This window comes from Taeniopygia guttata, chromosome 4 (assembly GCF_048771995.1).
Source record: "Taeniopygia guttata chromosome 4, bTaeGut7.mat, whole genome shotgun sequence".
NCBI lineage: Eukaryota > Metazoa > Chordata > Aves > Passeriformes > Estrildidae > Taeniopygia > Taeniopygia guttata.
In genome coordinates, this window is record NC_133028.1 from 66,349,200 (window position 1) to 66,372,183 (window position 22,984).

The 22,984-nt window shown below is 47.9% G+C and overlaps 1 protein-coding gene across 3 annotated transcripts; it reads left to right on the top strand.

The window, feature by feature from the left end:
* The first annotated feature begins 218 nt into the window (after positions 1-218).
* On the top strand, positions 219-22,984 carry NDNF (neuron derived neurotrophic factor). 3 transcript variants are annotated; one of them, XM_072928790.1, is made up of 4 exons: positions 219-645; positions 18,782-18,979; positions 19,938-20,062; positions 20,926-22,984. In XM_072928790.1, the coding sequence occupies exons 1-4, from the start codon at positions 626-628 to the stop codon at positions 22,314-22,316; spliced, it is 1,734 nt and encodes a 577-aa protein (XP_072784891.1). In that variant the 5' UTR covers positions 219-625; the 3' UTR covers positions 22,317-22,984. The 3 variants fall into 3 exon arrangements, with proteins under 3 accessions (XP_072784891.1, XP_072784892.1, XP_030127873.4); XM_072928791.1 differs by lacking the exon at positions 219-645 and adding an exon at positions 1,436-1,458; XM_030272013.4 differs by lacking the exon at positions 219-645 and adding an exon at positions 1,854-2,317.

Genomic DNA, 22,984 nt, shown 5'->3' on the forward strand with positions numbered 1-22,984 from the left:
AGTCTCGCTCTGTTCTGGGCTTTAAATCACGACGGAGATTTACAGCGGCGATAGAGGTGGAACTGCAGGCATCCAAAACAAGAGTTATCTGTGCAGAGGAGCTATCTGTGCACACAGCCCTGCAAATAACATCCCAGGGATGTCACATTGCTTCCCCTGGAATCACGACAGTGATACCCCCTAAGAACAATAGCACTAAAGCTGTCCGTGGCTTCAAAATAATCGGTTTGCCTGCGTGTGAGGCACACGGTCTCCAGAGCTCTTTGGCTGGGCAGCAATATTTTACCTCTAATGACCTCAAACCCGAGCCAGCCATCTTTGCAGGCTCTACAAAACCCTGTTGTGCCATGAATTGCACCCGGAGGTAGCTGCTGCCTTCACCTGAGCACATCCCTCCCTGCTGGCTCCTGCACGCTCCGAAGGCTTGCGGGAAAGTGCATCAGAATGTACCAGATTTTCCTCACTAATTTCAGCTTTCTCATTTAGCCAGCTTCTCCTGTTTTTGGATGATCAAATCTCTGCGTCTTCTGCGTCAGAAGAGGAGCACATGTAGTTTGCTGAGATTTTCTTATTGAGGTGTTGCAGTTGGAAGCAAACGATCTTCTAGGAAGGGAAGAAGTCGGGAATGCTGTGTGCAAATACCAGGTATTTTTTGGTTCTCCTTAAACATACATAAATTTATCTTAAACCTGTGTCTTTCTCCCTTCCCTAAACTCCTACCCTTAAAATCGATTTGAGAACGATTAATGGAGTTGTTAAATATGTAAAAATAGGGACGTGAAAACAGAAGGATAACTGGATAGGGGCTCCCACGGGGCTCTTTTTCTTAATCCTGGGTTTCTTTTGGTGAACTTATATTTCTGAGCAGACCCTTGGGCAGAATGCTGGCTGGCTGGACCCTGCTGTTCTGTGAGTTGACAGAGTGGGAGGTAAGTGGCAGTAACTAACGGCAATTAGCAGAGGTCTGGACAGCTGAGTGTCCCTGAAGGCATGAGCTCTTCTGGGGTTGTGTCTTCGCAGAGTGGAGCTGTTTGTCACACTACACGTCACCCTGCAGAATATGACAATTTGCGTCCCTCCACTGAGGCTTTGCTGTCAGATTTGCTCAGCTGTCTTGCAAGGGGAAAAAGGAAAAAAAAAAAAAGAGAAAGAGAGAGAAAAAAAAAGCTTTTTAAAATTTTTGCTCCCCAAAACTGTTGAAATAATAGGGCAGGAATGATTAGTTTCTGAGAATTACCCATTAGCTGCTATCAGTAATAACTTGTTTAATGCTTATGTAGCATTTGACGTTTTCATGACTGATCTTCCAGAAAGGAAACAAAAAGAGATGAGTTTGTTTTTAAATGGCAAAGGATAGTTTTTGTCTTTTCGTTGCAGCTCTCAGGTGATAGTAAGAAAATTGTCCCTCGGCCTCCAAACCTGAAAGCTGCCTCTGACCAAACCGTGATTCGGGACAAGGTGAGATGAGAGGTTGAACACGTAGCTTCGAGACCCGTTTGCTCAGTTGCAGGAGGGTTTAGTAAATCCCATTTCTCACGCATCCTTGACGGTCTCTCCCGCCTCCGTCGCTGTTGGGATGTTCCGCAGCGTTCCCGCAGCCCCGACCGATTCAAGCAGCGGCCGCGTGAAAGAGAGGAGCGGGAGCGCCGCGTCCTCCGGACCCCCCGCAATCCCCCGTCCCAGCTTTGCTTTCGGGCGGGATCCAACCCTCCAAGATGGATGTTGAGTAGGCTCTGGCAGCGCAGCCGAGTGCGGCACAAAGCCGGGCGGCGTGGCGCTGCCCCTGCGCGGCTGTGCCGGGGCCGGCGGGCCGGGCCGGGCTCCCCGCGGTGCCGCGGGCTCCCCCCGGGCCCGCCCCTGCGGTGGCGGAGCGGTGGCGGGGCGGGGCGGCCGCGCCCGCGGGGCACCCCCTGCCCGCCAGCCCCGGCGGCAGCAGCGAGACGCGCCGGGCGCCGCCGCTCCGCGCCCCCTCCGCCAAACTTTTGCCGGCGCTCGGCCGCCCCGCGGCTCCTCCCGGGAGGCGAAGCCGGAGCCGTGCCCTCGCCCCGGGCAGCGGCGGGTACCCGGGGGGCTCCCGGCTTCTTTCCTCGGCTTTTTATTGTTTTTCCTTCTTTTTTTTTTTTTTCTTCCCCGCGGGGAGGGGTGGGGAAGGGAAGGGGCTATAAAGCGCGAAGGGACGTGCGTGACACAGTCCCCGCTGCAGCCCGTCTCCACCGGAGCGGGGGCTAGGTCAACACCCGCCCCCCTAAAAAACAACCCAAGCCTCCCCCGCCGCGGGAGGGACAGCACGGGACGGGACGGGACCGGACGCCGCAAGGTAAGGCACCGGCAGCGGGGCGGGGAGCGGGGCCGCCCGCGCAGCCCTCTCCGATTGCCCCGGGGCGGGCGGGGGGCGCGGTGCCCCGACCCGGCTGCGGGGCCCTCGGCCGGAGCGGGGCCGGGGCCGCGGCCACCCTGGCGCCGTCCCTGCAGCCGCTGAGCCCGCGTCCCGACACGGCTCCGCCGCGGCTTTTGCGGGATGCTGCCCGGAGAAACCTCGGCGCCCTCTCGGATCCTTCCCTCGCCTTCGAGGTTTGTTTTTTAACTCCTCGATTTTGCCCTTTTGAAGCCCGCGGCCGCCGTGTGCCCCACAGCCCGTGCGGCTGCCGGGAAGCCCGGCTCGTCCTCCGGTGCTGCCGCGGAGCCGGTGTGTGCCAGGCAGGCAGCAGCTCCGCCGGCATCATACGTCTTTCTCGGGAGAAAAAGTGCTTAGCAAAAAAAAAAAAAAAAAAAAAAAAAGCAGACAGAAAACTCTACGGTGGGATGTAAGTGCTAAGGTTTGCTACGTGCAGCCTTGGTTCTGTTTTTATTTCGACAGCGCAGAGACAATGGCAACAAAGCGCTGTTTAATCACTTGCAGATAGAAGTTTTATGTATTTAAACCTTCGCATTTAAAGGCTAGGGCAGATTTTTGAAAAGCTGTGATTCTCTGAGCGTGTTTGTTCTGGATGAATTTAACCCTGGTTCCCCGGACGGTTAGCGTGGTGCCCGGGATGAGCGTGATCCTGTCTGTGCCATGCCACCCGGGGCTGCTCTGGAAATCATCCCAGTGGACACCGACCTGGACTAGGCAGCCCCGGCAAGGCTGGTTTCAGACAGCGGGTCCTGAAGCTTGTAGCTTCCCTTGGATTTCCCTTTTCCACCAAAGGAGATGATTAACATCTAGTTACAATATTAATTAGATCAATGAAACAGTATCTCTGTTCGCGTGGCTCGACTGAGCTGCAGGAGGTGAGCTCAGAACGAAGGCAAAGTCCCTGCCGTAAATTCCCGGACCTCCCTGTCCCAGCTGGCTGTTTGTGAGCAGCCGTAGGTAGCAGGAGATGTTCAGCGGCACAAGTGTGGCACTGTCTCCATTGGAGCATCCGGCAGTCAGGCTGCTCTGGCAGCCCATCCAGCACTGAGGCTGGACTCCCAGCCTCGATGCACCCATTTCACGCTTGGCTGAGACAGTGGAGTTGTGCCTGTAAAAGTGGAAGGGCCGAGAGTGATGTGAGGGTGAATTCCTCCCTGGGCGGTTGGCAGCGAGTGATTTATGGCATCGGTGACCCTGGCCAGGCACTGCTGCCTTGGCCATAACCTGGTTTCCATAAAAACAGCGCTGGAGTGTTAGACACCATCAGCACCCTTAGCTGTGCCATGAGAGAGCTGAGGGAAAAACTTTGTGTTTCTGCTTAGCCTACGTTGAAAATCGCTGAATGTGAACTATTTTAGGAATGGTATTTCAGATTGCTTCTTGTCAGGAATGCCTCATCCTCCCGGCCACACTCTCCTGCCTCATAGCGAAACGCGTACCTGCAGCAGAGCTGCCCAGGTCAGCTTTCTAGTGCCACTACAACTCTCTGAAGTACTCAGAGCAATGTCTAGAATTTAAAACTGGATGATATTTGAAGCAGAAGAGGACTTCTAAAACACTGAGAGATTTTTACCTTCTAGTTTTACCATTAAGAATGTGGTGAGATGTGCAGTAGTGCATCACGTAGGGGCACCGTGTGGATGCATCCAGGGTCCTGTGGCTGTTTTTGACCCTGTTGTGAGCACAGCGATACCTGTTCCTTGTGGGCTTTCTGTGTCAGCAGATAATGAGCCCTTCTTAATTTTGTGAGAGCTTTACAATATGTCTGCAAAATTCCTTGTCACATTTCCGTGATGAGGACTGTGGGTGCATCCCACTCTCCTTGTCTCCATGTGGCCCTGGACAGAAATCCTGTTGATTTCTGTTCTGTGGAGGGCAGGCACCGCAGGGTATCATTGCAACCCTACCAGTGAAGTGACCCCACTCCTGAGTGGGCAGGCTCTGCCAGCAGCTGCCCGGTGCCAGCCACACCTGGCAGGCGGTGGCACATGCCACTGGTGTCATGGGCCGGCAGGTCACCTCATGCCCCAGCTGCCCTGGAGAAAGCCAGGATTTGGTGGTGAGATGAGAGGGAATGTGAGCACTGTGTGGGATGCTGATCCCACTGAGATGACTCTGGGCCCCTTTATTTAGTTGCGAGAAGTTTGTCAGCAAGACGAGGCAGAGCTGTGTAGGATCGCCCAGCGCGCCTACAACCATCTTGTTGTGGGTGAGCACTTCGGAAATGCGGAGGCAAAGCTCTGAGGTTTCCCCAATGTTTATAAATACAATCTGGTGCAAACTGTCAAGCAAGCTGTTCAAAATCACGTCACGCCTGCACTGCCTTCCCCGCTCAGCTTAAATGCCTTCGCCACAGAGCCAGTGTTCATCTGTCGTTCACAGCTCCCGGCACGCAGCTCTGGCCCATCTGCGGGGCTTTCCCAGAACCCCTCTCCTCCTCCTCCTGTGAGCCAGGCTGGGGATGCAGCGCTGTGGGCAGGGTCGGTGCTGTGGCTCCGTGTGCAGCACCTTCCGCTCATTGGAGCTTGAGCATCCTTCACTGCCCCAAGAGCCCAGGCTGCCCCAGAGCAACCCAGCTCACACACCAGAACTGCATGCAGGGGCAGAATGGGTGTCTTCAAGTCCCCTTTGTCCTCCTTAGAAGGTGTGCCTACCTTAGATGTCCCCTAAAAACTTTTCTGGAAGTTCCATTTGTGTAGTGGCCTTCTGCTCCATCCCATGCCCTCAGTAGGGCTGGATGGAGGCTGTTTGCTGGAAATTTCAGTCTGAAGAGTGCCAGGGTCTTCTGCCTTAATATATATAAAAAGATGAGATGTTTATTAAACTCAGACCCTACTTTTTCTTCTACAATTTATATCCCTAGAGGCTGGCGATAAACAGTTTATTAAAAAGAAATCCTGATTTATTTCTGCAAATGGTTACATTTCAAGCTGGTACCAAATGGTTTTGTAGGAGACCACCTTTTATGCTTCCCATGGCAGTTGAAAGGATTGCTAGAAAAACAATCCAGAATCTAAGTAGGTTTGGATAAAGGCAAGCCAGGACTGTACGTCAGGGTATGTGGTGCTTTTATGCAGCGAGGCGGTGGATTTTACCACGGAACATCTGGGCACCGGCTTCAGTTACAGCACAGATTTTAGTGGGATAACAAGTCTTGCTTGGCTTCGCGTTCATTTTGAAGTCACTAAACTTTATGCGAATAATAAAACTGTAAGCCCATTACTTCACTGTTTGCAAGGGGCTGTTTCAGTCCCGCTTCGGGGTCTCACATCTTTCTGGGGCTGGTTTTATTTTGCTGTGCTAAGTGGGTATTTATCTTCTCAGTGCCTGGCTGGCTTTCCCTGGAAGCAGCTTTGCTAATTTGTAGCGATGGCCACTCCGGGGAGGGCGGCCGTGTTTCCATTCGCCCCCGCTGAACGCGCACGTTTTCTGCATTAGGGGCAGCCTGATGGAAGCTGCGCGTTTCTCCTTCGCGGCACTCGGAGGGGCTGAGGTTGGGAACCTGGAGGGCGATAGAGCTGCTCAGGGCTACCAGCTCAGCCACTGGTGAGAGTTAAAGTAACAGGGGAGGGTTTGCTTTCTTTTTCTGTTTGATTATAAAATGCAGAGGAGAATAGACTGGACTGAAGGAGGGAAGGGCTGCCTCTGTATACAAGAAAACAAGTTTGAAAGCTCTTACAAGGGTACACATACTGCTGGGAACACCCCAGCATCAGGGAGGATAACCCCAGCTAGTTTATATATCAAGGAAGACGTGTTTGGAATATAAGTTCCACGTGAGAATGTATAGACAGGCCATGAGACCGACGTTTACATTGATCATGGAGCACCTGGTGTGACGCTGAGTGCTGGTGAATTCTGTATTTCGGTGTCGCTGACTGTATGGGCAGTAAACCAGAAGAAATCAGAACTACATCCAAGGAAGGAGAATATCCCAGGTAAGACTAGTGAGAAGGGACTTAAGTACTGCTTGAGCTCTGCTAACTTATGAGTGGAGCAGTGAGTGAATGAGCATTGCTTTGGGGAAAAGGAAGAGTGCAGAAACTGTCCTGTTTCACATAATGAGATGTACTTCTTCTGTGACAAAAATCCTCATTAGATCAAACAGGGATAGTTTCTGCCTGAGAAGATGACTCAAACAAGCCTATGGATGGATGGAAGGAGCTTTGAAGGCTGAGGAGATGTTATGTTTGAAAACTTTAACAAGATGTCATTAGGAGAGTATTTGCCCTTAGACTGGGAAACGGGTCAGGATATAAATCATAACTCCAGGAGAGTGTGCTAAAAGCTGGAAATACATTCAGACGGGAAAAACAGTAAATATTAGAAAGAAGTTTGTTCTCTCAGAATTAATTTTTTTCATTTGCTGCATGCAAGGACACCCACTGAACAGGAGAAGGATAAATGTTAACACAGAGCTGTAACAGGAACCAGCTGAAAATCTCATGACTTCGTGGATGGCTTTGATTGCTCCGCAGGGAACACGTCAGTCATGTGGGACATGTCAGAAACAGGCAGTGTGTCATGTCACCTCATGTGTGAGGTAGCTGATAGTCCAGCTTCACCAAAAACCTGATTGGGGGGGGTGGGGGGCATTTTACAGGATGGGTTTTAAATGACACTGGAGTAATCAGCTGCAGGAGTGGCCTGAGAAGCCAGCCCCACTGTACTAAACTGCTTCACTAAACACAAGCATGCCTGAGTTACCAGAGGGGAGCAGCAGATCGTGCCCAGAGCATCTCACAGTGGGCTCTGCCCTTGCTCCCAGGAGGGTGCTTTCAGCTCTTCTCATAGATTTCTCAGGGCTGGTCAGGTTTGGCCTGAACTGGGACTGCTCTGGCTTCAGGGTAATTAAACATAGGGGTTAGAGAGATGTTTGTTGTTTGCGTGACAGCTGAGATAGGAAGCAGGGGGTACTTGCTGCTAGCACCTGGAAAACTGAAAAACAAAAGGCAATAATTTATCTCTCCTACCTCATTGCCTGCTCCATGGGTCCGGATATGAGTGCCCCTCCAGTGTGACCCTTGCACGCTCCCAAGGTGACACAGCACCGAGGCCGACACTTCCCCTGTGATTTACAGGGGAAAAGCATTGTTTGCCTAATTGAGTCTATTTCTTTTTTCTTTTTTTCCCCCCTGTATTATTTGAGAAAACACAACTTTGTTGAAACCTTATTAGGGGGTGAGCAAAATGATGCTTTTCATCTTCCTCACCTTAAACTTGCTCAGTACCAAGACAGAGCAGTGCCAGAGCAGCCGAGGCACGGCGGGACCATGGGTTCCTCACACACATTTGCAGGGATGGTTGAACAGGGAAGATGTTTGTACAAAGCAGCCAGAATATCATAAAGAAGCAAGTGCTCTCTCTCTTTCTCTCTCTCTCTACTTTGTTTAGGTGCAGCAGATTTACTGCTAAGTTGTTTTTAGTCAAACAGTCTAAACTTGCCTCGGCATTCCGAAATCCAGAAACCTGATGGAAATTTAGCAGTTTACAGATTGGGATTATGATGGTGTGGGAAAGCCAAGTGTCTTGGAGCTGCCACCTGGTCTCTGGATGAGAAGGAAAACCTCAGTGTGCAGCGTTAACAGTTTCTAGTCCCTATTCCTTCCCTTCCTTTGGCTGCTAAATCTGTGTTTAATTCCCTGGGGGTTTTCTCTCCTGGGTAAGAATTACTTAGTTGAGTATGATTTGTACAACTAATAGGATCTTATCCTTATTTGGGGAAGACCCTAGGGGCTCTTTCAAACTGATTTTTCAGTAATGAGAAATAATGAATAAAAGTCTAATAGTTCTAGGGGGTATTAAAGTTACAATTTTGCAGGGAAGATTTAATATCAGTCGATTCAAACTTTTATAATCCTTTTATAGTACAATAGTCAGAAAAAATAATAAGAGGGAAAATAAGTGGGTTTTAAGACCCTCTCACGTCATGTGATTAAGTCTAAATTTAATGTTTTAATTAAACAGGTATTTTAAAGAAAGAGTCTAAGACATCTCTTGCAAGTGTGTGATAGCAGGGTGGCAGGCTCAGGGAAAGAAATGTGCTATGTTAATTTATGGAGCACATTCTAATTCCCAGTCATCTAAGAAAAAGTAGTTGCAAGGTGTTTATGAGAAAATCCAGGCAATCAGGGCTTAAACTAGAAAATGCAAACTTCATAGACCTCAGCACAGTGTGTTTCCAGTAGCCCAAAACATGCTCTGGCTCAGCCTGTTGCTCACAGGGTATGTGAGCCTCCCCACTGGGCACTGTGGGGTCACTGTGGGTCTGTTCACCCCGGGACTGGGCAGACGCCAGCTTGTGGCCCTCGGTGAAAGCTGTGGGAGCAAAGTGGGGCCTGGGGGCATCGTTCCCGTGGGCAGAGCCCCCCATATGGCCAAGCCTCTGCTGAGGTGCTTTGCGGGGACAAAGCAGCAAGGAGCAGATACTGTTTTATGAATGTACAGCTTTTTGGGTTTAGCAATGATCAGCAGTGATGCTGGAATAATGCTTTGTCCTTTAGAAGTAGCTTTCATCCAAGAATGTTGTAGCCATTTCCAATCGCTGGCAGAGGGACACCCCCAGAAGGCAGCGCTGGATCCCACATCAGAGCTCTCACCACATCTTTTCCCTTTGGGAAAAGCAACACCTTTGGTGTGCATTTCAGTCACCTCGGAATGCAGAAACTCCTCCCTTCTTCTCCCTCCTTTCCTGCTCTGTCAGCCTGGGATGTATGGTTGCCATAGGAAGGCCGGAGGTTTTGGGGCTGTTTGGATGTTCGCTCACCCATGACAGCCCGGCCTCTCCGCCCGCACGGGTTCCCTCCGCTTTTGTTGGCAGCCAGCACATAAAGGGCTAACCTTTCCCCTGCCAGCCTGCACAAATAAACACTGGCCCAGCAGCAAAGTGGAGCTGAAACCAAGCCTTGCAATAATCTGATTTTTCAGACCCCTTACCACAGCTCTGCAGGTGACCCTGGCAGGTTTGAACCTCTGGCACCACATCCCTTTGGAGCACCCATCCTTTTTGCACTTGGGAAGGACTTTCCAGCTCGGAAATGCACCAGTCCACTGCTTAGAAAACAGAAAAATGCTGGAAGGAAGACTGAAGACTGGCAGCTCCTAAATGTGCTCCTGTCCTGCTTTGGTGTGATGGGCTGGTAGCTGGTGAGCTGTGGCTGGACTTGTGGGCCTCTCCACAGAGGTGAGCGTGTGTCAGCTCTGACAAAGGCAATCTTCGTGGCTCTGCCACTGTCTCCCTATCATTTTTACCCTTTGGAGTCAAATCCGTGCTCTGTTACATGGCTTCTCAGCACTGGTGGGGTTGAATGATGCTGGGTGAGCAGCTGGGGGAAGTTTGGATTTTCTCTGGAAGCAGTGGGAAGTGTCAGGCAGCATGGTGGGGGACAGCAGGGTAGCTATGTTGAGAAATTTGGAGCAGCCTATGCTCTCCACTAACAATTTTCACTAATTTGTTGAGCTAATTTCACTAATTTATCTGTAGGAATCTGTGTCTTTTCTTAAAAGCAGGATGCTGGGGAGGTAAATACAAAATTTAGGCAGTGTGAGCATTCCTGCTGCTTCTCATGCCTACCCATATCCTGTCTAAAAGCAAGCGTGCAGAAGAGGGAATTTGCTGAGTGATGCCCAGGAGCAGTGCTGAGGCTGGTTGTGCTCCCTGGATGTGGTTCACCAGGATGAGCCTTGCTGTGCTCTCAGTCGCTACAGCCCCTCAGGAACCAGTGCTGAGAAATGGTGTGTGCTGCTTCCTGGGGATGGTGGGAATCCATGTGGGAGACAATATCCAGGCTGGATCTTGGAGTCTTTGTTGCTGTAACTGTGGCTGAGATCTGCCAGCTCTAACACTAAGAGCTGCTGGTAGAAATATGTAAATATCAACAGCTTCAGCACTACATTTGATGCTTTCCATTTTCAAACACTTGACAAATGTTTACATATTTTCAGCAGCCCTTTTCCAGCCAGGGAAAATGAGACACAGCACCTGTGAAATTACTCTGATATGCAACAAATTGTTCTAAGAGAGCACCTTGAGGGTTCATTAAGGACTTGCAGAGCCTAAGGTTTTCTTTGCACACTTTTAAAGCTGAAGGCAGAAAATACTAAAACTGAATCCAGTTTTGGATAGTAAGTACAAGAAAGATTTCGATTCTGATGATAATTCAGGGATTAGAAATTTTAAGGGATCAGCTATCAATATAACATATACTACTGTGGTCACAAGTAATATCTACTGGTCTCTACTCTCAAACAGGAGAAGTGGAAATGGCCTCAAGCTGTGCCAGAAGAGGTTTAGATTGGATATTCGGAAAAAACTTCTCCATGGGAAGGGTTGTCAAACATTGGAAAAGACTTTCCAGGGCAGTGCTGGAGTCACCATCCCTGGAGATATCCAGAATATGTGTAATTGTGGCACTTGGGTACATGGGTTACCAGTGGCCTCGGCAGTGCTGGGTTAGCAACTGCACTCAAAGGTCTTAGAGGGCTTTTCCAACCTAAACAATTCTCAAATGGGCCAAACTCTGAATTCAGTAGAAAAACTCATCATTCCTTTGGAGTCAGCACCGCTGCAGGACACCTTTCTGGTGGCAGCACAGGGGTGCAGTCTCTTCCCCAGGTATTGCAGATAAGCCCCATGCATTGTTACTGCTGCTGTTTTGCTCTGCTCTTCCAGCCTTCTGGAAAGCTGCTGCTGTCCTTCTGTGCCATGGCAGGTGAGAAACCCTCGGTGCAGTGTGGTAACGTGGCAAAGGAGAATTCCTGAGTTACTGTTGTGGGAAAACTTTGTGTGCAGAGAAAGGAAAGTGAGTGGGAATAGCAATGTCCATGGACTGGCTGTGGTTTGTAATCCTGTATACATTTGTGGTGGTGCTCCTGATGCTGAGGGAAACTGCATGTCTGATGGAAGCTATGGGAATCAGCCCCTCTGGACTTGACAGGTTTTCCAATCAATATTCCCTTTGTTAATGACCATCCAAAAAGTAGAAGGGGAGAAGTGCATAAGAAATTCCAGTGTGCTCATGGCACAGCTTTCCACAGAATGTCAGTGCTCTGGTTGTTGCTGGAGGTGCTGAGGCTCAGCTTCCCCAGCTCCTACTCTGGGAGGCACTCTGGTGACCTGCAGCTCCCTGCCTATCCCTGCCTCTCCTCCCGTGGCTCCCTGCCCTGTGCTAGCTCCTCATGTTCTCCCCTTTGGCAAACACCTTGTTGGCCAGGAGCAGCTGCCATGCCAGCGGTATTCCCTAGGAATGGCTCAAGCAACCTTAACTCCTTTGGTAGTTAATGCAGTTAATGACACTGGGTTTGTGTTGTAGCACCTTTCCAAGCCTTCCTGCCTCGGCGGTTTGAGGATGCGACAACAGGATGCAGATCCTGGTTCTGTTCCTTCTCTGTATCGCATCTGACGTTTCATCCCCGTCCCTGGAGGATTTTGGCGAGGGTGCTCACTCATAATGTCATCCTGAAGTATTCCAGAGAAGCAGTGGGAAACTCTGTAGCAAATACCAACACGCTGGTGTTGGTTGTAATTTGTAATTGTTCGTGTGCTCCTCCCCGCTTAATCCCCTTGCTGAAATTCATTACAGAGAGGGAGCAACCTACACCCAGAGAGCTGTGCTGAAGGCGGAATGACTTGGCCAAGGAAAGTAGCTATTGTTTTATGATTAAAGGAAAGGATTATATTGGGATTTCCTTGAACAAGGAAAGTCTCTGCCCTACTTTTATTGCTTGTAACAAGGGGATAATAATTGCTTTCCATTATAAAACAGCCCCAGCGCTTGCGCTGAAAGATTTGTGGTAGAGCTGCGTGGCATTCAGGGCTGGTTATCTGAAATGGCCTGGAGTTGTGCAAACTGAGATTTCTCTGACTTATTTCTCCTACTGGGGGCTCAACCCCTGCTGAGACTATGGAAAAAATTCTTCTACTCTGAGTTGGGTCAGACTCTCCGCATGTGACATATTTTCCTCTTCAGGAGGTGGTACCAGTCGCCTATCCCATGACGCCTGCCCTCTCCAGGAGTGACATCCAGGAGGATGAGCAGGGACAGCAGCAGGGATCCAGCCGGTGCTGGAGTGGCCAGGGGAGGTAACATCTGTCCTGGGGGGAGGGCTGCCAGCTGGCTGCCGCCCCGTGCTCCAGCACATCCCTGCTTCCCGTGCTGCTGCCACCCCCTCGCAAGGAGAGGCATGGAACAAACTGAGCATTGTAACAGGGGCCGCCTGGGACGCGCTGTTTGTTTGGGTTTGACACTCGGCCCTGAGTCTCGTGGGCAGAGGTGGCTGTGAAAGAGAGAACTGCTGGTATGTGGTCTCTGATTGAAAAAAGGAAAACTATGAGGCATTTCCTTGAGTGTCCCAAATGGCATCTCCTGGCTCAGCTGGTTTTTGAAGCGTCCAGCTGCCACCAGCTCCAGGGTGACGATTTTGATATGATCAGGGTTGAATCTGTTTCCACTAAAAGTGGAAAAATAAATAAGTCTTAGCTTAGAAGCAAAATAGTCCATGTAAAATTTGATTTTTTTGATACCGTATCTCCCTGAGTATGTTTGCTTTTCATCATGTCTAATTTGAGACAGCTCTGCATTTTCTAATGATGCCCCTTTGGAGTTAACCTCTCCCCCAAGCTGTAGCTCACTGCCACTGTTGTCCATTAAGATTGGGAAGAAATGTACCCTTATTTCTTCAAACCTTCCTATTTTTACATGGTTGTATTTTTTCCCTGTAATGCCACAGTGATTTGCTTGGCTAAAACAATAATTTTCCCAGCAAAGGAAAATTGTGGGTTGAATTGGAATTGCAAGAGGCGCTTGGTTAATCCACAGATTATTGACACGGTGGACCCTCCATGCTTCAAAGCCACCATTATAGTCCATCATGTCCCTGCGTACTTAGGGAGCTTTAATCCATGGATTACAAGTCCCTAAGAGCCCCTGCCCTCCCAGTTACAGCTGCTCCTGCCAATGGGAGCTGCCATGTCAAGCACTACACAAAAAATTGGTCTTTAAAATCCACGGAGACAGTGATACACCCTTGCATCCCCCTCAGGGCTGCATTCCTTGTCCCAAGTCTGTGGAGAGGTCCCACAGCCCTGCCTGGCCCATGCTCTTCCCCAGGCACCAGGCAGGACCAGACAACACGTTTTAAAAAGCGATGCTTTAAAAAAAAAAAAAAAAGGAACCACAAAAAAGCCCAAATTAAAAGCATACCAAATGTTTTCCACATCCTTTAGGGAATAGTCAGCATTAAACAGCAGGCCTTCACTTTTCCCCTCTGTTCTCCCCCTAAACAAACAAACTGAGCAGCTCCCAGTAAATGCTTAAACTGCAAAGGCATTATTTTTCCTTGTTTGCACATTTAAAATAACTTGCATTACAATCCAAATTTATAAGTGCTTCTGAGCTCCTCTGTTGCTCAGGTGATAACCGTGTGTGCTGAGGTGCATGTATTTGTGGCATATATCTCTGGAAATGGAGTGTATAATGGAAAAGCTCGTGACCTCTTTACTTGCTGGATTCCTATAATAAGTCAAAGAAGTCACACAGTGCCCTTTTATTTCCAAAGCTGGACTTAAATCACGTCAATAAATCTGCAGACTTATTATGAGATGCAGCACGGGTAATGTAAACAGAAAAAAACCCCACCCCCAGCACACCAGAGTTTAAAAATAGGATGTAAGGAGGAGAAAAAGTTAACTATCCATATAATAAAAAGAGAAGAAATGCAACACAAGAACACTGTGTCAGGCAGTGCCTTGAAATTATCCTCACTAAATTACAGTTGTGCTCTTCCCACTCTCTGTAATTAAATGAGGGTTTGGTTATTCCAGACGCATTTGCTCCAGGTAAACCCAGGTCTTTTTTGTTTTGGTATTGTAAGTCCTTCACAGGTCTGGGTGACCTGCAGACAGTTGAGGAGCAAAGCACATTGTTTCCATAGATCAAGGAAGGTGACTGTGAACAGGTACCAGTGTTGCATGTGGTGAATCCAGTACTTTGCTCCCTTTCTCCACAGCTTAGGTGTGTTTGGTGAGACTGAGCCTTCCTGTGAGTGTCTGTGTGAAATAAATGCACAGTGAAGCCCAAACAGGAGGACACAACTGTTTGTATCCCCAACAGCCAAACAAAATGGATTCTTGGCTTGCAGGGTGGGATTTCTATGGTGGGATAGGCAGGGAGCCTCTGATCCCTTACAGAGCACACCCCACACAGCCGTGTTTCAGTGCTGGGAAAAAGAGTCAGTAAGAAAATACCATAGACTTGAGCAGGGAAATCAAGAATGGGGTGATTTCATTTGTCCCCAAGGCCACCTGTTTCTGGCTTGGGTTGAGGATGTGCCCACCCTGCTGAGCCTGTGTGAAAACCCCATGAGGTGCTGCCAAAGCCCAAGCTAATTTGTCCTTCGACTCAGAACCTGAGCCAGCTGTAAATCCCATTATCCTCTCCATTTCTGGTTCTAATTGCAGTTTACCTGGACATTTGCAGATGGAGTTTTTGTTACCCGGAGGTCTTAAATGCAGGACAGAAGGCTATATAGGGCTTTTGTAGGTGAGATTTTGGAAATGTTGGAGATTATTAAAAAGATAGCAATTAATTGTAATTGTCATAAAACCCACAACCTGACTTAATGATTATTTTCATGTACGTGCTTATAATTCAAGTTTATAAAATGCCACTTATAAAATGGTTATTTCTACTTTGTGAAAGAAGAAAAAAGCCTCAAGCTTCTGGCAAGGTGGTGAATTTTGAAGTGTTTAAAATCATGTATCTCCCTTTCCAATGTACAGCATGTATTTTTCATCTGTTGATCTTTTCAGGTAAATACAGCTGGGTTCATTAAGCAAATGTCTCTTGAGGTGTGGCTCTTGCTACTGCAGTGTTTGTGTAGCCTGGGAGCTGCTCACCTGGGAATGGCACTGCCACATTCCAGGTTCAAATCCAAGGAAACCCTGGCCACCTGCCCTGGCATCCCTCAGCCTGCTCAGGTTCAGTGTCCTGGTGCCTGGCAGGCAAAACTGAGTGGCCTTGTCCCCTGGGAGCATCCCTGCCTGGGAGGAGATGGGACACTCCGGGTGCTCCATGCTCAGTCTGACTCCCCACGTCAGTCAGTCAGCAGGAATTTTCCCTCTGGGTTTAAGGCTCAGTTGAGACAGAATTTGGGGAAGAAGTGAAAGGTAAAGACGGGCCATTAGAGGGCACTTTTGCAATCCTGGAGAAGGGAAACGGTGCTTATTATTTCACTTAGGACTGTTTATTTTGGCACTCTCTTAAATTCAGTGATAAACAGCAGGAAAATCCCTCCAGTCAGCAGGAATATATCAATAAAATATTGACTCAGAGTTTAAAAGAAAAGAAAACAAGACAAACTTGTAGAAAATGGAATACAAGACATTTAAGGAGGCAGCACAGCCTAGAGAACAAAAAAAAAAAATCACACAATGTATTTTATGTAATTTGTGTGGCTTAGCAGCACAGTGCTTAGGCCTCAGCTTGTACCTGGCTTCTAAAAACCAATCCAAGACAAGAAAATTGGGTTTTGGGAGTTTCTGAAGGCTGGGTGGCAGAGGACAAATTCACAGGCTCACATCTAGCAAGTGCATTTTCTGAGGGACTCTGTCAAAGTCACTGGTGAGCTTGCCCAGAAACAAACATGGGATGAATAAATGGGCTTTTTGCTTCGCTCTTGATGTTTTGCATGAGTAAACTACAGAGGGTTTAGTTTGAAACCCTGCCAAATTATAATGAGTGCGCTGCAAAAACTAAAATCTTTTTATTAACTGGTGTGAAAGAGTAGTGTTAACACTGACAGCACAGCATCCAAAAACTGTGAGCGAGGTTTGGATGCCTCTTTGCTGTTGTCCCACTTTTGGAAGTGTCATGCATGAAAATTGGGCCCATTTTAAGCCTCTGAGGTTAGATAGATGAAAATAAAAGCACCCAAAATTCTAATAATTTGTCAAAGAACAGAGATTATAAAAGTTTCCTTTTTCAGTTACAGTTGACAACTCTGCAAGTTATTTCATGTGTGGGATGGGCAGGGATATAGAACTAAATTTAATGTGTCTTTTTGGAGTTATTTTTACGCCAAAATGCTTTTACAATTAGATAAAGAAATTGGAGACTAATCTGTACCTTGTCACTGCTCTGTAGCTGTTAAGGGGGGCAGAAACACTGTTTATGGGAGTTTTTAACATGCATTAGCTAGTGGAATTATTTAAGAAGTGAAGCTTAGCCTATAATCAAAATGGTTTATTTTAGTAGAGGTTACATTGTGCTGGAACTGACTATGGGAATACACAGGATTGCAGTTTCAGGGGGTTCATGTGGAGGACGCTGTCTGCAGAAAGCGTCAGAGTTTCTTACCTAACCAAATAATCTGCTGTAACTGTTGTGATTAAGTTGGAAGGAATTTCATCCCTGTTGGCCAACAATGATACTTGAAAAATCAATAAACAGCATGTTAGAGCACACTAAACTCATCGTGCTTTGTGTGAGAGGGGCTTTCTGCCGGCTTCGGTGACTCAAGCCAGCAAATATTTTGACTTATGATCTTTGCTCCAAAAGGTCAAATGTCTTTAACTTCACTGGTAAGTATCAACACTTCAGTCTGAATTGGAGGAACTATATCCACTGTCATCAAAAACTAACTCAGGACCCATTTGGGATAAATTTTGACGAAAGCTGGGAAAGCTAAATCAGGATTTACCTCTAGGTAGCAATTACATGTGTTGGGTAAAGCCCTGGACTCCTTTCCCTTCTGTAGAGCAGAGCACTGTAGTAAGTTGTCATTAAACCATCCCAAATGATAACAGAGCACACCATTTGAGACCTAAAATTGCATCCTGTGAGGGTGCACATCACTCCTGGCTCATGGATACTGCTGAGTCTGCCATGTGTTTTCCCTCTCCCATCACCAGTTTCAATGGGAAAAATAGAAAGATGAAGGAACTGAGCTGGACAGCAGGAGTTGGAGAAAACAGTAGAAAGGGGGGAGGGAACGAGCTGATTTCAGGGGAGAGCAGAGAGGAGGGGTGAGTGGGGGGGAACCTGCATGTTGGTGGAAGGAACGATTAAATAAAAATGCCAGAGGCAGAGGAAGCAAAATGAGGGTGAAAATAGCTCTCCATAGCCTTGCTGATGTCAGAAGCCCTGCTGGGCAGCATGTGGGTGGCTGTGTTTAGCTGTCCTGAGAGCAGAACAGGCAGAAGGGGTGCTGGAGGCAGCAGGGAGAGGGATTTAGGAAAAGCAGTTTTAGTATGCCTTGGACTACAATGTGCCACTTCTCAAGGAGCTTTATGTTTGCTACTTTTACATAAAATATTAGGGGTAGTGGGAAAAAGAACTATCTCAGCAACAGATTTGATCTTAAAGGTAAAAGGAAGAGTTTGCTATAAAGTAGTAGCTGCTTCACAGTGCAGTACCCAGAGCAGTGCATGACTGCACACTCAGCCAAGAGACAAGATAAAACTGTTCCTGCCAGCTCAGCTTTTTACCATGTTTCTCCCCAAATCAGTGCTAACACAGTTTAGATAATGGCCTAAACTTTTTTTTTTTCATTCTCCGAATTAAAAATGGTTATCATTAAATAATTTAAACTTGATATACTTGTACCAGAAATGGGCTGTTTCCCCTTTCCCCCCCACCCCATCCCAGAGCCATTAAAGATGAGATCATCTACTGTACTGAAAGGAGATTTCCAGCCTGTCCCACTGTATATGTTAGGGTAGTCATTTCTGACCTAGTTACAGACATAATAATGAAAGGCTGAGATTATGAATTATTATGCCTAATTTGTAAAGGATTCTCTGCTTTTGTGTTTTGCAATTCCCATCAGGCTTGAGGATTAAGCCCTGCTGAATTGCATGCTAATACCAAAGTGCTTTGAATATGTGTGGGTTTGTATCACATGTTTTCCTAATTCACTATTTTTGTCAAGAACAGTTTCACTGGAAATATTTACTTTCCAGAGGATTGTTGGACACTCAACCAAGGTCTCCTAGGGGAAGCAAAGCCGCTGTACCCTCCATCTGCTCTGTGCTTACTGTAGCTCCAAAGGCCAGTGAGCTCCATTTCTGCTGTGGCAAAACATCAAAGTGTAACTCACCAAAGCATGTGGAAGGCTTTTGCTCTTTGGTAGCGATTTCAATTTGAATCCTGGGCTTGGTTCATTCAATCGCAGCTCAGGATGGGAAAATCTCGGTGACATCCTTGATCCAAGCCCTGTGACAGCGTGAGCTCAGTCCTTACAGCGAGTTCTCCTGCCATTTGTGTGGCAGTGAAGGTGCCTGCAAAACACAAAGTGCATGTCAGGTTGTTGTAGGTGTGCCCACATTCCAGCACAGACGAGCTGCACGTGGTGCCCCCACTGAGGTGGGAATCCCTGTCATTGCTGCAGGATGCTCCTGCTGCACTGCCCGCTGCTGCTCCTGCTGCTGCTGCTGCTGCCGCTCGACTCCAGGCCCCAGAAGTTGCCCACCAGGGATGAGGAGCTCTTCCAGATGCAGATCCAGGACAAGGCGTTCTTCCACGACTCGTCAGTCATCCCTGATGGAGCTGAAATCAGCAGCTACCTCTTCCGAGATACTCCCAAAAGGTATTTCTGTCTGGCCCAAGTGAGGAAGCCAAACTTTGAAGACAGTAGCTCTGGTTTCTGGGTGCTTTGAGATAAAAATTGGATCCCAACCAGAAAAACACAAATTCCAGTGTTCTGTTTGGTGAAGTAAACATATGAACCTCCAGCCCAATCTGGCCTCCCCAACTGAGGGTCTGTCCAATTTATTTGATTTCTGGGATAAGCCCAGAGGTCCCCCAGACTGCAGAATTTCCCTGAAGTGGGGCCACAGACCATGTCTAGAGGCAATGGGAGAGGGAAGGAAATTAGAAATTACAGGCTTGACCCACCACTCTTGTCCCTCTTTATTGTTCCCTACTGTGCTTTAAAGAAGCAGCGTTAGGCAGCCTGGTCTGAACTCCCCACTTCCCAAACTCCACCTTATGGGTCAGAAAATACTGAGGGTTAGACTGGGGAAGAACCTGAGGATCCCAGAGAGTTTAGGGAAGAGCTGCATTGCCTCATATCACATGCTTCCTCCAGCCTTCATTGGCGAGGAACATTTTACAATAGGTGAAGTGTGGTACCTGGAGGGATGTGGGAGGGCAGCTGGGTGTGTGTGTATCTCTATGTGCTCACCTGGATACCATATAAAATGTATGTCCTGCTTGGAAGAGCCTATCCCTAAGTTCCAGGAGAGATCCTGTTTCCCTCTTTTATATCTCTGTGATTATTTGTATCTAGGTAGTATAGGGGTAGAAAGTAAAGCTGCTGGAGAGGAGGGCAGGTGGCCAGAAAGCCCTCAGCTCTGCTGTGACACAGAAGTGTGAGCCCTGCTCCTTAGATCTGGCCCACCAGCCTTACCACACTCCCTCTGCCTGTTGGTAACACTTTGGTTCTGTAGCCCCACCAAGACCATCCCTGATCATGTCAAGTCAATCCCTGCCAGCTGGCTGCCATCAGGAGTTCCTGACATGTGGGCCTGTTAACCTCCCTCTAGGTACTTCTTCGTGGTTGAAGAGGACAACACTCCCTTAGCAGTGACGGTGACACCATGTGATGCCCCTCTGGAGTGGAAACTGAGTGTGCAGGAACTCCCAGAGGAAGCCAGTGGGGAAGGATCAGGTAACAAAGAATCAGTGACTTCCCCTGTCCCCTTCCCTGCTTTTCTCCAGGATTTAAGGTTCTTCAAACACTGAGTCTCACAGCAGGCCTGTCTTTATGATCTTCTGCTGTTTCGGTCTTCCAGTGCAGGAGATTGACAACAGGCAGCAACATGAAAAGGAAAAGGACAACAAAGAAGTAAAATCTAAGGTTACAGTCACAGGGGTCTGGATGCTGCCAGAGAAAACTGTTTGCCCAGAGTGACTCAGTTTGATGGGGGCTTTGCTGTGGGGTGTTTACACAAGATAAGAACTGGGGAGACAGGGCTGGCATTGCAGCAGGACTGAACTCATCCCGTGGAGGGGCTCATCTCCAGACACGGAGCAGTGTAGCTGCCACTCAGGAGAGAAAAGGGCTGCCAGAACCTCTGACACGTGCTGAACTGCCACACACACCACATGGTATGGCAGACATACCTCTGGTCCCCACTGTGTTTAGCAACAAAATTTTAGTGTGTCTCAGATGGCCAAAGCCAAGGGTCCACATCCAGGAACAGGCAGGTGAGTGAGTGTCCCTGGGGAAAACTGCATGGCAACTCCAAGTGGGATGCCTGACACTCCAGGGGAAGGTGTTAGCTACCATTCATGAGATTCCATTGTCAGGTGGAATTTCTTTTATGGTTGGGTTTAACCTGAGCAGCAAACCATTTTTCCTCTCTGTTTTGACAGAAATGTTGATCAATTACATCTTCCTCAAAAGACAAAACCTTCCTTTTCCATCTCCCGTGTTTGTATTTTATATCGTAAAATGTGCCTGTTAGAGTTTTGTTTTTTCATATTTGCAGAGAGTGTCTGTACAAATGTTTTTTTCTGCATGTATTCCAGGTGATCCAGAGCCCCTTGAGCAACAGAAACAGCAGATTACCAATGAGGAAGGCACGGAGCTCTTCTCCTACAAAGGCAATGACGTGGAGTACTTCGTGTCCTCTAGTTCCCCCTCTGGGCTGTACCAGCTGGATCTGCTGTCGACAGAGAAAGACACCCATTTTAAAGTGTATGCAACCACGACTCCAGAGTCAGACCAGCCTTATCCTGAGTTACCTTATGATCCCAGAATCGATGTCACCTCTCTGGGACGTACGACGGTGACACTGGCATGGAAGCCGAGCCCCACGGCCTCCTTACTGAGACAGCCCATCCAGTACTGCATAGTCATCAACAAAGAGCACAACTTCAAAAGCCTCTGTGCTGTCGAAGCCAAGCTCAGCTCTGATGATGCCTTCATGATGGCTCCAAAGCCGGGTCTGGATTTCAGTCCCTTTGACTTTGCCCATTTTGGCTTCCCTGCAGACAACAACTCTGGCAAAGAACGTGGTTTCCTAAAATCATCCAAGTTTGGGCGGCAAACGTCCCCAAAGCCGAGAGTTGACCTGCATAGAGTTTGTATTGGGAACAAGAACATCTTCACCGTGTCTGACCTGAAGCCAGACACGCAGTACTACTTTGACATGTTTGCAGTGAACACCAACACCAACATGAGCACCGCCTATGTCGGCACCTTTGCCAGGACCAAGGAGGAGGCGAAGCAGAAAACAGTCGACCTGAAGGATGGCAAAGTTACAGATGTGTTTATCAAAAGAAAGGGAGTCAAATTTCTACGTTTTGCTCCTGTTTCATCTCACCAAAAAGTCACCTTTTCCATTCATTCCTGCTTGGATGCTGTTCAGGTCCAAGTTAGGAGGGATGGAAAACTCCTCTTGTCTCAAAGCGTGGAGGGCGTGCGGCAGTTCCAGCTCCGGGGGAAAGCAAAAGCGAAATACCTTGTTAGGCTGAAGGGCAGCAAGAAAGGTGCTTCCATGCTGAAGATCCTGGCTACAACCAGGCCTAACAAGCAGTCGTTCCCTTCTCTTCCCGAAGACACGCGGATCAAAGCCTTTGACAAGCTCCGCACGTGTTCCTCAGTCACTGTGGCGTGGCTGGGCACGCAGGAGAGGAACAAATTCTGCATCTACAAGAGGGAAGTGGATGACAATTACAACGAAGAGCAGAAGAAAAGAGAGCAGAACCAGTGCTTGGGTCCAGACACGAGGAAGAAGTCGGAAAAGGTTCTGTGTAAATACTTCCACAGCCAGAACATCCAGAAAGCAGTGACCACAGAGACAATCAGAGGCCTGCAGCCTGGCAAGTCCTACCTGCTGGATGTTTACGTGATAGGGCACGGCGGGCACTCGGTGAAATACCAGAGCAAACTGGTGAAAACAAGGAAGTTCTGTTAGTGCCCCTGGACAGAGGAACACAGGGAACTCCAGACTGAGCATTATCCTGCTTCTGAGTATAGGGATTGACTACTTGCACAGCGGAGAAGTTGTGACCTGTATTTGTACTGTGTAGAAAAGATATCAACTTGTATATTTGTTTACATAAGTAGTTGTCTGGAGGAACTGAACCTGGTGCTGTCTGGTAGCACCTGGCAGCAGTGTTATCATGTGTCCAGTGACCCACATGTGATGCTCAGTAGATGTCCAAGGTAGCAGAAAACCTCGGAGGAACTGGCACGCCTTTGTTTTCATATTGCATGAACTGCTTCTAAATTATTTTATACTTTAAGAGGCTGAGATATGTCATTTGTTCACCTTGTTACTCACACACACAGCTCACAGACATATGCCCTTTCTCTCAGTGTAGATGGTAGGGTTTCTGTAAATTATTTTATAGAGTCTTGTTTTAAATGTTTTTGTTTCTATGATTGTAAACTATTAAAATCTCCCCCCAATTAAATACAGATTTAAACTAAGTATTAACTGGGCTGCACATGAAGCAGTTTCATTGCTAATGTAAATTCTTACCTAGCTGATTTTCATGTTTAAATACTGTATGTATTTCATGTACAAAGTTGCCATAACGTTATATTCCTGTACATAAAATTAAAAAATATTAGATTATA

What these genes read in the sequence shown, in the direction of transcription:
- NDNF (XM_072928790.1), top strand. Translation starts at nt 626, where the DNA reads ATGCTGTGTGCAAATACCAG. An exon ending in ATGCTGTGTGCAAATACCAG is followed by an intron (nt 646 to 18,781) that starts GTATTTTTTGGT and finishes TCATTGCTGCAG; the next exon opens with GATGCTCCTGCTGCACTGCC. An exon ending in TTCCGAGATACTCCCAAAAG is followed by an intron (nt 18,980 to 19,937) that starts GTATTTCTGTCT and finishes ACCTCCCTCTAG; the next exon opens with GTACTTCTTCGTGGTTGAAG.